General features: G+C 44.9%; 1 protein-coding gene across 2 annotated transcripts in view; it reads left to right on the forward strand.

The window, feature by feature from the left end:
• The first annotated feature begins 6590 nt into the window (after positions 1-6590).
• The window catches only part of WWTR1 (WW domain containing transcription regulator 1), a 135438-nt gene continuing 122661 nt past the window's right edge, over positions 6591-19367 (forward strand). Inside the window, exon 1 of one of the 2 annotated variants that reach the window (XM_014569956.4) lies at positions 6591-8200. In XM_014569956.4, coding sequence (XP_014425442.1) covers positions 7779-8200 — 422 coding nt within the window. In that variant the 5' untranslated portion in view covers positions 6591-7778. The remainder of the gene's footprint in view (positions 8201-19367) is intronic. The other variant, XM_006115932.5, reaches the window with a different exon arrangement.

Here is a 19367-nt window from a genome sequence, read left to right on the forward strand (position 1 = left end):
TAACCTATACAAATACATCCCCCAGTCCCTGAGTAGGCATATTCTATCTGCTGCCCAAAATCCATAACCTGGAAATCCTGGACGGCCCATTATTTTCAGGCATCAGCACACTTACAGCCAGATTATCCAGTTACATTGACTCTCTTCTCAGACCCTTCGCTACCAGCACTCCTAGCTACCTTTGAGACACCACTGACTGACTGCCTGAGGAAACTACAGAGCATCAGTAATCTTCCTGAAAACACCATTCTGGCCACCATGGATGCAGAAGCTTTTTACACACAATGATGGATTACTAGCCGTCAGGAACACTATCCTCGATGATGCCACAGCACACCTGGTAGTTGAGCTATATGACTTTGTCCTCACCCACAACTGTTTCCAATTTGGGGACAATTTTACCTTCAAGTCAGTGGCACAGCTATGGCCCCACAATGTGTCAACATTTTTATGGCTGACCTCGAACAGCGTTTCCTCAGCTCTCATCCCCTAGCACACTTCCTCTACGTATGCTACATTGACAACAGCATTATATGGACCCACGGGAAGGAGTCCCTTGAAGAATTGCCAGGAATTTCAACAACTTCCACCATCAACCTTAGCCTGGACCAGTCCACACAAAAGATCCACTTCCTTGACACTGCAGTACAATTAAATGATGGCCACATTACTACCACCCTGCACTGGAAACCTACTGACCGTTATTCTTACCGACATGCCTCTAGCTTCTATCCAGGGATACGTCTAGACTACATGCCTCTGGCGACAGAAGCATGTAGATTAGACTACCTGGCATAGGAAAATGAAGCAGCGATTATTTAAATCACCACTTCATTTTCCTATGCCGGGTAGTCTAATCTACATGCCTCTGTTGCCAGAGGCATGTAGTCTAGACGTACCCCAGGACACATTCCATTGTTTACAGCCAGGCCCTAAGATACTACTAGATTTGCTCCAATCCCACAAACAGAAACCAACACTAATAAGATCTTTATCAAGCATTCTTAAAACTTAAATACCCACCTGGGAAGTGAAGAAATAGATTTATGGAGCCAGACAAGTACCCAGGAATCGGTTTCTTCAAGACAGACCCAATGTGGAAAATAATAGAACACCACTAGTCATCACCTACAGCCCCCAGCTCATCATTGACAAGCTACATACTATCCTGGAAAACGATCCCTAACTCTCACGGGCCTTGAGAGACAGGCCAATCCTCACCTACAGACAACCCCTTAACCTGAAGCAAAGTCTTTCCAGCGGCCAAACATCACACCTCAGACATGCTCTCCCAGGAATCCACCCCCGCAATAAAACCTGTTGCCAACTCTGTCTACATATCTATATTAGCAACACTATCACAGGACTTAACCACATAAGCCACCGTACAACTTCATATCCTCTAATGTGATATATGCCATTAGGTGCCAGCAATGCCCCTCTGCAATGTATATTGGCCAAACTGGACAGTCTCTACTGCAAAGGATTAATGCACACAAATCAGGTATTTTAAATGGCACAAACGTAAACCTGTAGAGGAACATTTTAACCTGCCTGGGCACTGATTAATGGCTTTAAAAGTAGCTATTCTTCTACAAAGGAATTTCACAAGCCAACAAGAGAGAGAGTGTAGAATTGACCTTCATGTGCAAATTTGACACTGTCTCCCTTGTCCTGAACAAAGACTTGAACTGGTTAACATCTTATAAAAACAGCTTTCCTTACATTCAACACCCTATTGATATCAAAAGCTAAGCATGGGACACTTCCAGCCCACTCATTTAGCCCCGTTAGCACTGGGACTACAATTGCCAGGTAATTTTTCCCCCTGCCTCTCTCTTCTTATTCTGAGGGTCCCTCCTTTTTTTTCTCTATTCAAGATCATCTCATCTGAAGAAGTGGGTTGTGCCCATGAAAGCTCATGATTTTATATATATAATATAAAAAATTGGTTAGTCTCTAAGGGTGCGTCTACACAGTACCCTAAACTTGAAAAAAGATATGCAATTTGCACAGCGCATATTGTGTATGTTACTTTGAATCTATTTTGAAATTTGGTGCATCTACATAGTGCCAAGTTTTGAAATAACGTGCTATTTCGGGCCATCTGTTATCCCTCGTGCAATGAGGTTTACCAAGATAGCAAAATGGCATGTCCGTTATTTCAAAATACCGGGCAGCTTGTGTAGATGTGGGGTAGCTATTTCAGGATACCAAAAGTATCCTGAAATGGCATTGCAATGTAGATGTACTCTAAGGGTGCATCTACACAGCAGGGCTTAACTCAAAATAAGCTATGCAAATTGAGCTATGTCAATTGCGTAGCTTATTTTGAAATTTGGAGCATCTACACAGCACTTATTTCAAAATAGAGCACTCTTCCAACAACTTCCCTTACTCCTTGTACAATGAAGGTTACAGGAGTCGGAGTAAGAAGTCCTTCAGCTTGACAGTATTTCAACATTATTTCAGAATAACTACCTGCAGTGTAGATGCAGACTAAATTATTTGAAAATAATGCTAGTTATTTTGAAATAATGTTACTATGTAGACGTACCCTAAGGTGCCACAGAACTACTCATTGTTTTTAAAGTTACAGACTAACACGGCAAACCCTCTGAGACTTTTATAGAATGTATGTATTTTGTGTATTTATAAATTAATGTGCAAAAAAGTGTTCACTTTGTTAATGACAGATGGCTAATCCATCATGGACACAGAAGTCAGGAAACATCTGCACAAGGCTAACATTACTCCATGAATCTTTGCATATATGGTTTACATAAAATTGGCAATCAGGATAGCTTCTAATTATACAAATTCAAAGCACAGGCATCAGTTAAACTAGTCCCCAAACATTTTTTTTATTTTAACAATATATATTTTGTTGGGTTGTTTGCTACACTTACTTGTTGAGATGTTTGGATTGCTATCATTTATATAATCTTTTCTCCAGAGTTTTCACAATCATTTTAACAATTTGGCCCTTTCTGAATATTCTGTCATTTTCATTGGTCCATCATGAAAATAGAACCATAGGAATTGCCATCTACTATCAGGTCAGCGTCTCAGATGGTACCCAGTATTAGCTATGTGAGAGAAACTTGGAAAAATCCACAATGGACACTTATGGAATAAACCACCCATAGGGAAGGTGTCTTCCTAACTTTAGAAATTAGTGGTTGGTTATGTCCTAAAGTGAGAGGCTGAAGCCTCTTCTAAACTACTCTCATACTCATCCTGACATTATAATGTATCTGTTTTTAAAATATGTGGGATTTTAGAGTGCATAAAAACCTGAAATGTTGCAAGTTTGCCATTCCCTTCCAGAAACCATATACAGGCAGTCCCCGGGTTACGTACAAGATAGGGACTGTAGGTTTGTTCTTAAGTTGAATCTGTATGTAAGTCGGAACTGGCGTCCAGATTCAGCCGCTGCTGAAACTGACCGCCAGTTCTGACTTACATACAGAATCAACTTAAGAACCCCAGGCGTCCCCAAGTCAGCTGCTGCTGAAACTGATCAGCAGCTGATTCCAGGAACCCCGGGGCAGAGCAACTCTGCCTCGGGCTTCCTGTAGTCAGCGCTGGTCAGTTTCAGCAGCGGCTGACTTGGGGACGCCTGGGGCAGAGCAGCTGGGGTGCTGCTGGGTTGCTCCAGTAGCGCCGCTCCTCGGTGCTACTGGACCAACCCAGCAGCACCCCATCTGCTCTGCCCCAGGCGTCCTGATTCAGCCGCTGCTGAAACTGACCAGCAGCGGCTGAATCAGGACCTGGGGCAGAGCAGCTGGGGTGCTGCCGGGTTGGTCCAGTAGTGCCCAGAGCGGTGCTGCAGGACCAATCGGCAGCGCCCCAGCTGCTCTGCCCCAGGGTCCAAAACAAAAGCCTGGTCTGCTGGGGGGGGGGCACACTAGCTGCGCCCCCCCCCCCCAGCAGACCAGGGACACGGGGAGCAGAGCCGCAGCGGCAGCGGGGTGCCGCGCCTCTGAGGCTTTGCTCTGGCAAAGTCTCAGAGGCTCGGGACCCCGCTGTGGCTGCAGCTTCAGTCCCGGTGCCTGTGGTCTGCTGGGGACGGTCTCCAGCAGACCAGGGGCACCGGAGCAGCTTACGAACGGGGCTTTCTCGCCCCGGAGCTCGCAGGTAGCAATCCGCCACCTCGACCTCCGGGGCGAGAAAGCCCCGTTCGTAAGTGCGGATCCGACATAAGTCGGATCCGCGTAAGTCGGGGACTGCCTGTAACTGAATCACCTCATGATGTAGGAGGGTCTCAGCTTGCAGTATAACTTACCTATACTTTTTGAACCAAAGGTTCAAATCCCAACAAGACTGACTCAGATATTCATCGATTAAATGTTAATACAGAGTTATAGGGTCAGGTTTCTCAGAAGTGAATTTAAAAATTTAGATCCCGCCTGTGCTGTATGAACATTAAAGAGTCCATGATAATTTTTAATATTTATTTGTGTCCTTTGCCAAAATGTCATCTTTGCACAACTACCATGATATTTTGTGTACTGATTAGTTTATCATCATGGAATCTCAGCACTTGAGACGTACTGGATGTATACAATTTGTAAAGTTCTTTGGAAAGAAAGACGAAGTGTAAATCCATTGCAAAACATGTATGTTAGGGCCCAAATCTGTAAATCTTTAATTGCTTGAGTAAGGATTAGGAGGATCAACTTTATATGAATGACCTATTGATTTATAGGGGCTATGTCTACACTGCCAGCTTTTGCGGGCAGAGAGTATGCAAATGAAGCGCTGATTAGCATTCTGTAATGCTTCTTTTGCATAATCTATTTGAGCTGTTTTTGCGCAAAAACAAGCACTGTGGACATTTTCTTTTTACGCAAAACCCCCTTTTTGCACAAAACCCTTATGCCTCTCCCAGTGAGGGATAAAGATCTTGTGCAAAAAGGGGGTTTTGTGCAAAAAGGAAACGTTCACACTGTTATTTTTGTGCAAAAACCTCTTGCGCAAAACCAGCTCAAATAGATTATGTAAATGAAGTGTGACAAAATGCTAATCAGCACTTCATTTGCTTACTCTCTGCCAGCAGAAGCCAGCAGTGTAGACAAAGCCAGGAAGTCTGAGGAAAATGCTTTGAAAGCAACTATGACTATTGGATATAAATTAAATAGAGCAAAATGTTTTTCATGGCAAACCTAACTAGTTTTTACTGTAGGATATGTGATTGCTAAATAGAGCTAAGGACAAATCTAGAAGACTATCAGAGTAATAGCTGAAATGTGACTACCTTTGCATGTATCAGACTGATGTGGGTCATGATAACATTTTACAGAAAGTTCAGACCTAACCTGTCATCAAAAAGCCAACCTCTTTATAAATGGTTTCACTGCCTTCTATTTTTATTTGCCTGGATTCCAATACTGGTGCCTGCCATCAGAGCACCTCAGCTCTAATTAAACTATACTAGGAAACTCACATTAAAAATGGCTTCATCTAAGAAATCTTTTGCTCTGAGTGTTGAATTACACCACTTTTTTAGCTATCTTTTTTTTAAGTAACAGTCTGTTCCCATTAGACCCAAAATGCTGCTAAAGGAAACAGTTCAGAAATGTTTTTAAAAAGCGGTTTCCTAGCATTACACAAACTTTTCAGTTGTGACCTTGAGTTAATGAAATCTAGAATGACAAAGGAAAGGAAGTTTCAGAATCTCTTTTAATATAAAATATCTGTTGCATGACATAAATGCAGACACAAACTTTAACCTGTCACCTACACACTGTGCTAGGTAGAATGGTTCAGGCCCCCTATTCATAATATGACATTCATACAGGGGGCTCAGGGTACATCCTAGTTTTTCCATCACATAAATAAAGTATGGGCTCATATTTGTCAATGTTTCTAAATAGGTCAACTAAATTACAACAGTCAGGGCAACCAGTTTTCTTCAGCTCCTGCAAAAGCATCCTTTAATCATCTTGAAGAATGGATGAGACTTTAACTGTGACCTCAGCTCATGTTCCAGCTGGGACCACCCTTAGAATAAGGAATTAATTATGTTGGATTAATTAACAATGCAGGGCCCCAAAATACAAGTGGGTTGTAGCCTTGATGGGGTGCATCTGAGGAAGGGATCTGCCCCAGAAATCTACAGAGGTTAAAGGAAAGAGGGGAAAGTTGGGGCCTGTTGTGAGAAGCCTTACCCACCAAGATGGAGAGCTGGTTCCACCTCATTCCTTTAGGGGAAATTAAGAGATTTCCTCTAAAGGGTTGGGTCTGTGTGTCCTGAGTAAACCAAGTCTCTCCTTGCAGGACTTTTGGATCTCTCCACCCAAGTTGTGGGGATCCCATGGGAACAGCCCTTCCCCCTCTCAGAGGTTCCCGCAGGGCAGGGCTCTTCCCCTCCCAAGGATACAGGAATCCATAAGGAAACAAAGGCCTTCCCCCGCCCCTGCAAGGGTCGGGGTCCTCCCGCAGGTCAGGGCTCGCTCCACCCCGGCTGGGTGTGTCTTGCAGAACTGGGAAGCGGGGGTGGGAGGAGATCGAGTTTCCCCTTCAGGATACCAAATATGGTAACAATGGAAAAACGGCAGCTTTGTTATTGGGATATTTGGCCCGACGCGGCAATCGGGCTGGTGTAGCAGAGCGGGGGCGCCTGTGCTCTCCTGCGGCTCTCTTGAGAGATCAACCCACGGGTCTCCTTTTGCAGCTGACCTGGCGGCTTCTTTGCTCCGCCTAATAAGGCCCCTTATGCCTGCAAGTATTGCAATCTGAACCAGCCCAGCCGGGGACTCTGAGTGACCAGAGCCCCGCAGACCTCCCCCGTCTCAGCCCCAAGCGCCTCTTCCCGCATAGCTGAGACTCACAGCAGGGCGACCTGGGAAAGGCTGGCGCTCGGAAGGGAGAAGGGGGCGGAGCGCCTGGGCACCCTGCTCGTGAATAATGCCGCTCCCCAACTTTTCGCCCCGCCTCTTTCTCAGGGTTGAGATTTTTTCGCAAAGTTTGTTTGGGACGGCCCGGGAGTGGAAGCAGGCGCAGCGGCAGGCGCAGGCAGCCTGGATTGCGAGGATGTGAGGGCAGAATCACCCGCGGCCTTCACGCTCCCCTTTGCAACGCGCTGCCAGCGCAGAAGAAGCAACGTCCTGACCTGCCCGCCTCTGCAGCTGGGGGAGGAGGCGCAGAGCGAGCGACAGAACGTTCCCCGGGTCCCCACGTTCGGACTCGGAGCGTCCCGGGCCCCTCGCTCCCTCCCCCTCCTCGCGTGCCTTGCTCCCCGCTGGAATCCGGACAGCCGCCAGCTCTCTCCCGCTGACAGCCGCCAGGACTCTCCCGTCGCCCTTTAAGGGAGCCCCCCCTCCTCCCAGGGAACTGCAGCAAGTAGCCAAAGTTTCAGGGAAAGTTGCGTAACTTTGCGTGGGGGCCGACGCGGATGCACTCGATCGTGCGAGATACTGATTTGTGCCTGAGGGGACCGGCTCGGACCCCCTGCTTGTTTTGTTGCGGAGTGTCCGGGCGTTTGGGGGAGGGGGTGAAGTGACGTTTTATGGGGGGGCTGGTTTGAAGTGACTTTCTCTGCGGCTGATCGCCCAGGCCCTTGTGGGAGACACTTGGGGGGGACTCCCTGCACCCCTCATTCTTTGACCGCCCATCCCCTGGGGAGAGCTGTGGGGGTGCTGCTTGGATCCCCTCCTTCGCTGTTGACTACCTGCCCCTGGTCGGGACACAGACGCGTTCTGAGGGGAGACCCGATCGCTGTTCATTCGTTGGCGAGTTGGTTGCATTGTTGAGCTAGTGCTGCGGGGCAGAAGATGAACCCTACACCGGTCCCTCCGCCTCCGCCGCCGGGGCAGCAAGTGATCCATGTCACCCAGGACCTGGACACGGAGCTCGAGGCGCTCTTCAACTCGGTCATGAACCCCAAGCCCAGCTCCTGGCGGAAGAAGATCCTGCCCGAGTCCTTCTTCAAGGAGCCCGATTCGGGCTCGCACTCCCGCCAGTCCAGCACTGACTCGGGTAGCCACCCGCCCCGGCTGAGCGCCGCGAATGCCCAGCATGTCCGCTCGCACTCCTCGCCAGCCTCCCTGCTAGGCGCCGGGGCCGGGGCCACCCCCAGCCCGGCTCAGCAGCACGCTCACCTCCGCCAGCAGTCCTACGACGTGACCGACGAGCTGCCGCTGCCGCCCGGCTGGGAGATGGCCCTCACCCACACGGGCCAGAGATACTTCCTCAAGTAAGTGGGGCCGAGGCCCGTGCCAGACCCCCGTCCACGCGTGTCCTGCAGACTCAGGCACAGTGAGGGGGGCTAAAGGCGGCGGAAAGGAGCGTTTGGTGGGGCTGTAAAGAGTCTTGCACCGCTTGTGTGTGGGGCTAGTTAAAGGGGCCAGGCACAGGCTGTGTGTGTGTGTGTGTGTGTGTGTGTGTGTGTGTGTAAAAGGCATCTTAGATCATCTGCGTGGGAATGGGTGTGAAAGGACCTAGATTTAGCTCTGTGTCGGGGGGGGGGGGGGGAAGGTGAATGTAAGAGGACTTGGGACAGGTGTGGGGGGCAGATAAGGGCTTTTACCGACTTCCTTATCTGGAACATTGATGGGAAGCAAAGGAAACTCTTGGCATTGAGATAGTGGGTGGGGATAAAGGAATGAGGTCACTGGTTATAGAAAATGAATTTATAGTCATTGCTATGTTCCTCTGGGTTGACATAGAAGCTGATGTGTGGGAGGAATTTATGGAGGCTATAACGTGGTTGCCTTGGCTTGATGATGAAAGGGGTGGGTTAGTTGTCTGGTTGCCAAATTTCGCACATGTTAATGCTGAAGTGGAGAAAGTAAAGGCTATGAGATGGTTGCCAATGAGTCTTATGTAGGTTGTTGAAACTCAGAAATTGGTAAGAGTGCAATGGAGAAGTTTATAAAACTCTCACAAATCACATACATGTAGAGGCCACAGAAATCTCAGAGAGCCATTCTACAGATCACTCCATTTTAAGGCATTTCATTCAGGAGGACCTGAGCACGCAAGTTTACAAAGGCTGGAGTCTGCTTAAAGGCTGAGATAATTTGCCATTTGTATAGTTTCTGTACCCTGTAGTTTCTTCTTGTTTTATCTCCTTGATTTACAAATTATCTTCACTGTTAGTGCTGAAAAGGAGAAATGTATTTAGGCTATGTCTACAATTGCACTTGATTGACAAACTTTTGTCATTCACAGGTGCTTAACCCTGTCCTTCCTGTGAACAAGTTTTGTCCCAAAAAGTACAAATGTGAATGCTGCTTTATCACAGGCCTGAAGACAAAGCAAAAGCTGCTTGTTGGGAGGGTATAAGTACAAACAATATTCACATATGCTTACTTTTACACTAAAAACTGCGTAGTGTAGACATACCCTTAGACTTCTATAGTTAATTCACTCCCTTGTAATATAATTTGTTGTCATGATTAATGGTTTGTCATGATTTTTTCATGATAAATTTATGAAAGGACTTTTGGATGTAGACAAGTCTCAGATGGGTAGATGTGTTAGTCTGTAACTTTAAAAACAAGTGGTCCTGTGGCACCATGGAGACTAACAAAAAATATATACCAATATCATGAGCTTTTGTGGGCAAAACCCACTTCTTCAGATGAGCTTGAGTGGAGAAAAAAATAGGGTTGGGGGCTCTCAGAATTTATAACAGAAAAAAAAGGAGAGAGGAAAAAATGTACCTGTCAATTGTAGTGCTGGGTAGCCGTACTAGCATCAGCACTACAATTGACAGGTACTTCCTCCCTCCTTCTTTTTCTGTTATAAATTCTGAGAGCCCCCACCCCTTTTTTTGTCTCCACTCAAGCTCATCTGAAGCAGTGGGTTTTGCCCACAAAAGCTCATGATATTGGTATATATTTGTGTTAGTCTCCAAGATGCCACAGTACTTCGCATTGTTTTGGATGTAAACAGTATGGGAAGAGAAAATAAGGGCAAGAGAAAATATAGGTATGATTATTTCATGGTCTTAAGTGAATATATGCAGTGTGGCAGGCATTAAAATGTGACCTAAATGATCCCAAAGGTTAAATGTTGCAGTACAGGCAGTCCCCGGGTTACATGGATCCGACTTACATCGGATCCCTACTTACAAACGGGGTGAGGCAAACCCACACTAGCTGCTTCCCCCCAGCAGACCAGGGAGACGCGAAGCTAGTACCCCCCCCAGCAGACCAGGGAGACGCGGAGCAGCTTTTCTCAGCAAACACCTCAGCTTGAGAATAAAGGACTGAGGGAAGTGAGGTGTGGGAGAATAAAACTGAGCTCTGGAGAAATGTTTGGCTAGAGTTTCCCCTACAATATGTACCATTTCCGACTTACATACAAATTCAACTTAAGAACAAACCTACAGTCCCTATCTTGTACGTAACCCGGGAACTGCCTGTATATTCACACTGATTTATTTCAGTAAGACATTCAATTATCTCTTCACATTGTTTCCACATTAATTAGTATTAGTGCACATGAATTCAAATTAACCATGTTAAATAATTTAGATAGAAATTCAGGAAAATGGCGGCCTTCAGGTTTAGCTGCTTCATGTCTTCGGTTCAATCCTTTATTGCCTCGGAGTCACAACCTGCACAATATTTTATTAGTCTCAGAGGGATAGCCATGTTAGTCTGTAACTTTAAATACAGTGAGTTGTCCTGTAGCACTTGAAGGCACATCTACAGTAGGATGAGCAGTGGGGTTTGCCCACCAAAGCTCTTGATTTTATAGATTTGTTAGTCTTTAAGGGTACTCCTCATTTTTTGAGGAGTAACATTAGTTCGAACCAAAGGATTTGGTCCGAACGAACGCGTCCAGGTGCGCTCTTTCACTTTCGGAACAGCTGTGATTCGAACTAGCGCGCCCGCGAGATCATGCTAACAAAGCGCGGGATATTTAAATCCCTGCTTCATTGACTATTTCGAATGCCTGCATTTGCATCCCTAGTTGGAACTAAGGTGCGAGTGTAGACGTACGGTGAGGAGTTGCAGGACTACTTCTTGTTTTTAATGCTCTATTAGACAGTTCTGTGACATTGTACAAGACCAGGGGTGCGCAAAAGCCTCTCAGTAGGCCGATCCAGCCCGCCTTGGGCTTTGATCCGGCCTGCAAGGCAATTACAGGCCCTGCCCCCAATGGGTGTGCGCAGAGGGGGGAAAGGAGCTCAGCCCTGCCCCTCCCTCCACTCCCAGGCAGTTGCTGCAGAGGAGGTAGCGCTGGGGCTGAGGCTCCTCAACAGGGCCAGATCCAGAGGCGCCACTACCGCCACATGGCCTGGAACCAGCTCTGGAGGCTGGAGGTGCTGCTGCCACAGCACCTCCAGGCCGGCCCCGGGATGCCTGGCTGCAGTGCCTCTGGGGCTGGCCCCGGGCCGCGGCATCTCCAACGCTGGCCCCAGGCTGCAGTAGTGGTTCTTCCGCGGCCGGCCCCAGGCTGCAGTAGCAGCACCTCTGGGCCAGCCCTGGGATGCCTGGCCACAGCAGCGACTCCTTTGGGGCCAGCCCCAGGCCTCAGTAGTGGCACCTCCAGGGCTGACCCCAGGCTGCCTGGCTGTGGCCGTGGCACCTCTGGGGGTGGCCTGTGGCCGCAGCACCTCCGGGGCCCGCCCCAAGCTGCGTAGCCACGTCAGTGGTGCCTTTGGAGCCTGCCCTGGGCCGCAGCACTTCTGGGGCAGCCTGTGGCCGCGGGCCCTGGAGGCAGACCTCATGGCCGCGGCAGCAGCGCCTCCGTGGTGGCCTATGGCCACAGTGCCTTGGGGCCAGTCCTGGATCACGTGACCATACCAGCGGTGCCTCCAGGATGGCCTGTGGCCGTAGTGCCTTGGGGCCAGCTCTGGACCACGTGGCTTCGGCAGCAGTGTCTCCAGTCTCGTGGCCTCCCTCTGGGGTGGTCGCGACAGCGTGGCTGCAGCTGTTGCTTCAAGAGAGCATGAAGCCAGGTAAGGTTCCCCCTCATGCCCAGGCCCCCCCCTCCAATCCCATCACTTCCCTCCCCGCCAAGACCCAGCACCCCCAGCTTGCTCCCACACCCTCCCTTGTTCCTGCTCCCTCCACCTGGCCAGAAACCCTACTTCCAGCCTGCTTCTGCACCCCAGCTCTCTCCCAGATCCTGCAACCCATCCCTGTCCTACTTGCTGGCAGCCCTGTCTCGTGCATTGTATCCTTCATTTTTGTCCCTACCTCAGAGCCTCAGGAGGTCCAGAACCCCAGAAAAGTAAATCTGGTCTATGGGAAGCCCTGAACCTAAGTTTCCCCCTTCTCTTCCCCTCACCCCATGAGGCTGGGGCACCAGAGGAGTGAGGTGTCTCAACTGGGGCCACATCAGTGAGCGTTGGGGGATTTTGGAGGAGATTTTGCTTCTCACTTGTGAGGTTCCCAACTGATTTTTTTTGTGGGTCAGTGACCCCCAGCCCAAAAGGGTTCCCTACCTCTCCCATAAATAAAGAAACATTGAAACCTTTTGTGTTGGACATAATATTTACTTTATTTAAAATGAAGTTTGATAAACTAACATAAGAAAGTTAAAACGCTTAATCTGTTTCTTAATTTAAATTAAACTGTTCTTACTAGCTGCAGCTGCTTCAGAAAATAAGGTCACCATACCCAGCAGGGTAGTTCTCAATCCCTCCCCTTCAGCCTGAGGCTCTGCCCCTTCTGGTTTGGCCCACGACCACTTCTGAAATTTGTGAAGTGGCCCCCCCTTCCAAAATTATTGCCCACCCCTGTACAAGACAAGACCTTGCTCTTTGATAATAATATTTTCTATCAGTGTATTGGTCAGTTCTTTACAAAGGAGGTAAGCATCATTATCCTCGTTTCACAGATGAGGAAACATAACACAGGCCTCCTGGCTTTGGTTATAAGGCCAGCCTTCAATTCTTGGGTGGCTTTTGCAAATGAAATGTAATGCTGCAGGTCAACTGGTGTAAACTACATTTTTAGCTTCCATATCTTTAGTGACATTGAATGCTTCCTCATAGTAGTGACATCTTTTTATATATATAAAGAGCTGTTAATTGGCATGCGTTAATGCATTAAATTTTTTTTAACGCATGCATTTCAAAGGGGCAGCCCTGAAGCCCAGGGTCAGCTGACCCCAGCTGATCCTGGGCTCTCCATAGCATTTCCCCAGAACCTGGGGTCCGCTGCCACACAGAGCCCAGGATCAGCTGGGCACTCCAGCTGATCCTGGGCGATCCTGGGCTCCATGTTGCGCTGCCCCTTTGATCTGCCACTGAATCAAATTTTGTAATCTCCATTAAATTTTTTGATTGCCCTAATTTTTATATATATTTGGTAAACATCATCCAGTATCTTTTTGACTAATAATTCTGGCCAAAGGGGTATTATATTTTATTTTTGACATTGGCATTAAATTGGTGTATAGCAGTGAAATCAGCCTGATAATCATTATACAGGTTGGCCCTCCCTTACTGGACACCCTCAGGACCTGAGTGGTCCCGAACAATGAAGTTTGCCCGATGAAGGGAGGCCAAGGTTCCCTACCTGGCTGTAGGCTCTGCTGCTGGGTGGGACTGCACCCTGAGCGTCTGACTGGGCAGGGCTGATTAACCACCTGTGAAGCTGTGCTGCCCCACAGCTTTGAGGGAACACTGTTCTCCACCGTGCTGGCCCTGCTTTGGCTGGGCTCGCACCACCAGCCCAGCCCAGACTGCACTTTTGAAACTGGCCAGCCAGTGCTCTCTGGTTCAACAATATTCATGGCAGGACCACGGATGTTGCCGGACCAAAGAGTCCCGGATTTTAGAGGTTCAACCTGTATTAGGTCTGGTACATTTCTTTTAATAGATTTATACCTGTGCTCCAGAGTTCATTGTAAACAAAATGGTAGGCTATTTAGTTTGCAAACAGTCAGTGACAGAAAACTTTGTTAGTGAAACAAATACATAAAAATAGTGTGGGAGTTCAACTGTCTAGGCTATAGGAGATCCATACAGGTTGGACCTTGCTGTCTGGCACCCTGACTGGTCTTGAAGGATGGGATTTGCCAGACCAGGGAAGGTCCCTTCCCTTGTGGCCAAGCTGCCACTGGGCTAGGGCTCCAACCTGCTCCTGCTGCTGCCTCAGCCCCCTGGGGCTCTCCCGGGGCTGGAGCACCATGGCCTGAGCTGCGCAGCTGGAGCAGAGATCTGCAGCTGCCTGGTTCTGCAGCCAGGGTGGAGGGATGGGGCCAGAGTTCCATGGCCCGGCCCAGAGCTCCCTGGCAGCCTCTGGGTTCAGAGATCCCTGTCTGTGGCTGGAGTTCCACAGCTGCTGGGGACAGAACTCCCTGCCATCCTATTGGTCCTCCCCCACACATACACACTGCACTCCCGGCTGTGTTGCTGGAGCCCCTTATGGTGGCACTCCTGCCTTGTGGCCATACCTCCCTCTTCTTGAGCTATGTGGTCCGGGAATATCTGTGCTCTGGCATGATGTTGTTGGACCAGAGAGTCCCAGTTAAGGGAGGTACAACCTGTACTCATTTAGCACAACTTCCTATCCAGGGATACAGGAAGGAACTTGAGCTTGAATCCAGCCATGGCAAAATACGTGGCCACATGCACCAGCAGTGTGAGAGGGTAGAAATAAAGCTAGTGAAGATTCGTATTCTGCAGAAAATAAGTGATGTGGTTTTATGTTGATGTCATCATTGATGTCTTTGGAACCTGAGGATGATTCAGAACCCAAAACATCTCTGTACTTCCCCTATGGAACCTCAGGTCCTGCTTTTGATGGTGCTTCAGGTTGCTTGAAACATGGAAATACACGTCACCTATTCTTTCCATTTTATGTTAGTCCGTATTGGTGATAACATTCTGATAGCTCAAATAAGTGTGCATCTAGTTCTGAGCCTTTCAGTTATTGGGTGCTCTGAATTATCACACAAGGCAATGGGAGATTTTGTCACTCGGTATCTTTCAGGATTAGTTCCCAAGAGGGCAAAGACAAAGCTTCAGAAAGAAGGAAAAAAACTAAAAAGAGACTTGTTACAATGCTATTCTCAATTATCCTTAAATGCAGGGGTTTTTTTTGTTAATACCTGTTAGGACTCAGCCAACAGGTATTTTCAGGGTTTGCCTGATGGTGGTATTAATCATGAGTCACAATGCTTTTGTCAGCAATCTGGCTTTTGACAAAGATCAGACTGGTCTCCTATGCTTTCACCTTAATTCATGCTGTGAGCATAAAGCTAGCCCAGCTGCAAATATGGTTCTCATGAAAAACCAATATTTACAATTACCCATCATGCGTCTATTTTTATCTGCGTGAGGGAATTGTACATGGGAGCACACAAGTCCATTTGCTGCAGATAGTTGTCCATTCCTTAAGTTGCACTTTGTTTCTTTAGTATTCTACATACCATTTGGTAAATCAGTATAAAAAGATATCATCAGGTGTAAAAAGGTATGTATTATTTATGTGATCTTGTTATGCTGGAGAGGTACTTAATTGTTATTCGTTTTGTTCATATGATCTTAAAATTGGTGTCAGCTATACCTCGAAGCTCATGTTACATAGCTGTGACATAAAGAATATGACATAATCATATTCAGCCAAGAAAACCCCACAAAGTTAGACGCATTCCTGCTGTATAGGCCAAAAAACTAAGGCTCACTGATGTCCTGCAAATGTAAGCCTGAAGAAAAAAAATCTTACATATTTTCTTTCATTACATAACAATAATAAAGAAAATCAGGACAGGTTTTGTGGAACTTTGTTTTGTTAGGTTACTTTGTTTTATTTATTGTACGACTTAAAATGGGCATGTCTTGGTTCACAACTGTTCTTCTCTTTAAGGTTTACATTGTCTGTATGAATCTCTAACATGGGATCTTTTGTGTGTGTTATGGACGTTTTGTTTGTTTTTTAGGGTTTTATTTGTTCAGCAGAATTAGTTAATAATGAATTTATTAGAAATGTGTGGAATGAAAGTTTTGTTATATGGCAATGTGTCTTTTTGGTGAATAACACTTCGCTACCTAATCACCAATGTTTAAACTACAGGGGATTACTACTGAGTAATAATATATTTGAGTGAAAATAATACTTGTTGGAAAAATCCTGATTTAAAATAGTCTTACACTTATGTTTCTTAAAAGCCAAGTGAAAAATGATCTGTAATGTCAAAGACAAATAATAAGATTGACCAATCAGATTAATGTATTTTAAAAACAGTTTTGGTTAGACTACAAATATAAAGTTAATTTTGTGTATTCTTAGAGGCTGTCTTTTAAAAAATGTATATTGTCATCCAACCGTCTGCATATATTGGTGCAGAATCATTGGCATAAATCAGTTGTGAGGGAGAGGAGCAAAAGGAAGTTCAAGCAGTAAAATAAGGTTGTCCTGTTTTAATCAAAGTACACATATTTTTGTATTTGTCAAGGTTTTTAAGGTTAATGCAGCAGATATATAATTTTCAAGAATGATTAAATGAAAGTAATGGTGAAAATGTTAATAAATAGTAAGTCTTGGTTAGCTTTGCTAACCAAAAACCAGCTATAACTTGTACAAATCACAGTCTTGAATGTTAATTCCTGTAGTGGTGTTCTGGCTATGACTGGGAGAAACATAAGTAGCCCCGGGACCACCCCACCCTGTAATTAAACACCAAATCACAGAAATGGGGGATGGAAAGCAGACTAATAAACACATTCACTCTCATTGTATTGTTATCTAAAACATTTTTGCTGTGTCTGCATGTGTGGAAAAACCTTAAGTGTGATTTTCTAGTGATAAAGAGGATTTCTGAAAAGATAGGCATGCCCATGCATGGTCCTTTTCTTGGTATACAACTGACAGTATCAATTTCATATCATTCAACATGCAGAAATGTTTCTAGAGTAATAATGATTCTTCAACCAATACTTACTACCACCAATGATAAAACCTAATATTTAAAATAAAGTGTTTTCTCTTTATGTTTTCAAAGTTTCTGTTCGGATTGTGATTTCTTTCTAGAGTGTAAACACGTCTGCATAGAGTACAGTTTTTGCATTGAACAAATTTGTGGAAATGGTTGCAGCTTTTATCTTTACCATAGTGTATTTTTTAAAAATGTTATAGTAAATGCTAGCAGTTTGAAGTGAAATTTACTAGTAAAAGCCTGCTCAGGGAAAAAGCAGTCTAATTGTTAGTAGTGCTTCATTTATATGGCATGTCCCACATTTTCCTACTAGTGCCAGTGTGGGGGAGTTAAACTTTGATTTCATATCTGGTCCATTTTATATTATCGAGCACGTGCATGAAATAGGGAAAGAGAGAGGAGATATGAAGCAATAGGAGAGAGTGTGAATATGTTTTTTTCCAAAAAAGGACCAACAAGATATATAGTATTAAAGTTTATTATATGACAGTTTAATTATGTCTGACTTTTATAAACAGAGAATTGGAATGTTGGAATGTACACATCAAAACTAAACAAATTTGATTACTCGGACAGTTGGTGAAATATCTATATCATTACAGTAGTTTTCCAAAATGTATACTTAATTACCTTTAATTTCTAATGCATTACTTATCATGAGTTTATGGAGCAAATTATTTTCATAGTTATACTCTGTAAATGCAGAATAACTTCTAATACCCTGTGTCCAGTTGAGAATGGAATTTTACTTTTTCTTTCCACTTTCATGGGAATGGACTTGACCTACTGACTATTTTCCATTCCTAATTTCTGTGATTTTTAAAATTGCCCTTTGGGGAATACGGGGGGTGGAATCATACCCCTCATTCCTGTGCAAAACCTGAGTGATTGGGTGGTACCCAGGGGAGATGCACTACAATCCAGTAGGTGAGACAAACAAATCTATTGATACGGTTTAAGAAGCAGATGGCCATACACCCATAATCAGTTCATTCAGTTCCACATGGAGGATACTTACAGGATCAGGAACTGCATATGTAACACCAACAGGCGGAACGGAACCTGGGCTCTCTGGAATTTAGAACATGAGTCTGTACCTGTCTACTGCTTCAGCGACAAGCCAGCTGGCTCTCAATTAAGGCTCTCTCTAAGTGGTCTACGTGCAACTACGTGGGATAGTGAACCACACCCACCAGATGTGTGGGTTACACATAGTCTATATATTGCATAGATTTTTTTAATCTGTAGTACCATATACAAAAGAAAATCCAAGTGGAATTTTAAAACTGATTTTGTTAACTAAAGTTTGATAAGGCGCAAATCCTTAAGTCCTTTACCTCAGTGGTTTTGTCTGATTAGACTAAATAAGCAGTTAAAGATTTAGCCCTTTGCTCTTTAGATAAGATTGTTTTATTACAGTGCAAGCAAAAATATAAATTTTTCATTTTCAAAATGAAGAGTTTTCTCTCGGTGTGCATATACATGCACACACATACATTTAAACTTGGTTTGAAAAAAGGCATTATGAAAAATATGTAGAGATAATAATTGGGAATCATGAGAAACCTTAATACATTTATTTTGCAGCTCAGTAAGGTTGGTGCTTGTGACAAAAAATGCTAATAAAAGCCACAGATGGTAGGTCATATTCTTGTGACAGGTTTACATTTGGAACCCTACTGTGTTCATTGTGATTGTATGAAAGTATTGAAAGCAGTATTTGGCTTTTTGTGTTTTAATAGCAACAAATGAGAATTTCACTTCTCAGAACAATGTACAAATATATTTTCATACTCGCATTTTATATCTTAAGTTTGAGTGCCTTATTTGATTATACTTAGACTTGAAATAGTTTGATTTTTATCAGTAAATAGAGGTAAATGACAATTTCATTGTACACACCCACACACACACAAGCCAATACAATATTTCCATTCATAACTGAAATTTACAGATAGGCAAAGTAAGAAATATGGAGCATGAGAACTTAAAAGAATTTGATATATAGCTCTGTATAGTTTGACATGTGGTATTGACGATTTTTTTCTTTAACTTATTGAGTCTTACCTCTCATATAATTATCTTTCTCTCCCCATGATTTCCTGTGACTGAACATTTTAATCACTAAAAATTGAAAACAAACATAATTTTGCACTAATGTGAAAATTGATAAAAATAAAAAAGCTTAAGAATAGAACCAATATTATCCTCCAGAGTTATAAAAATTAAAATTGAATTCTGCCAACCCCAATTATGATGCTTTGGCAGATAAATATAATAGTAAAAATTGTGGGTACAATATGTCAGTGTATTCTTGGAATAATAATATTGGTACAATGTCCTTGAACTCCTTGTTTTGTTACATGAAGGTAAAACTGCCCTTCTGGTGTTTTAGGTACTTTCCCCAGCTAAAATTGGTGCTTAACGATCATCTGTATATATCTGACAAATTACAAGGAGTAGATTGCCAGGGTGGCATTCAGGGCTTGTATAAACATGTGAGGTAGAGGAGGTGG

This window comes from Pelodiscus sinensis, chromosome 10 (genome assembly GCF_052426305.1).
Source record: "Pelodiscus sinensis isolate ZL-2025 chromosome 10, ASM5242630v1, whole genome shotgun sequence".
Classification (NCBI taxonomy): domain Eukaryota; kingdom Metazoa; phylum Chordata; order Testudines; family Trionychidae; genus Pelodiscus; species Pelodiscus sinensis.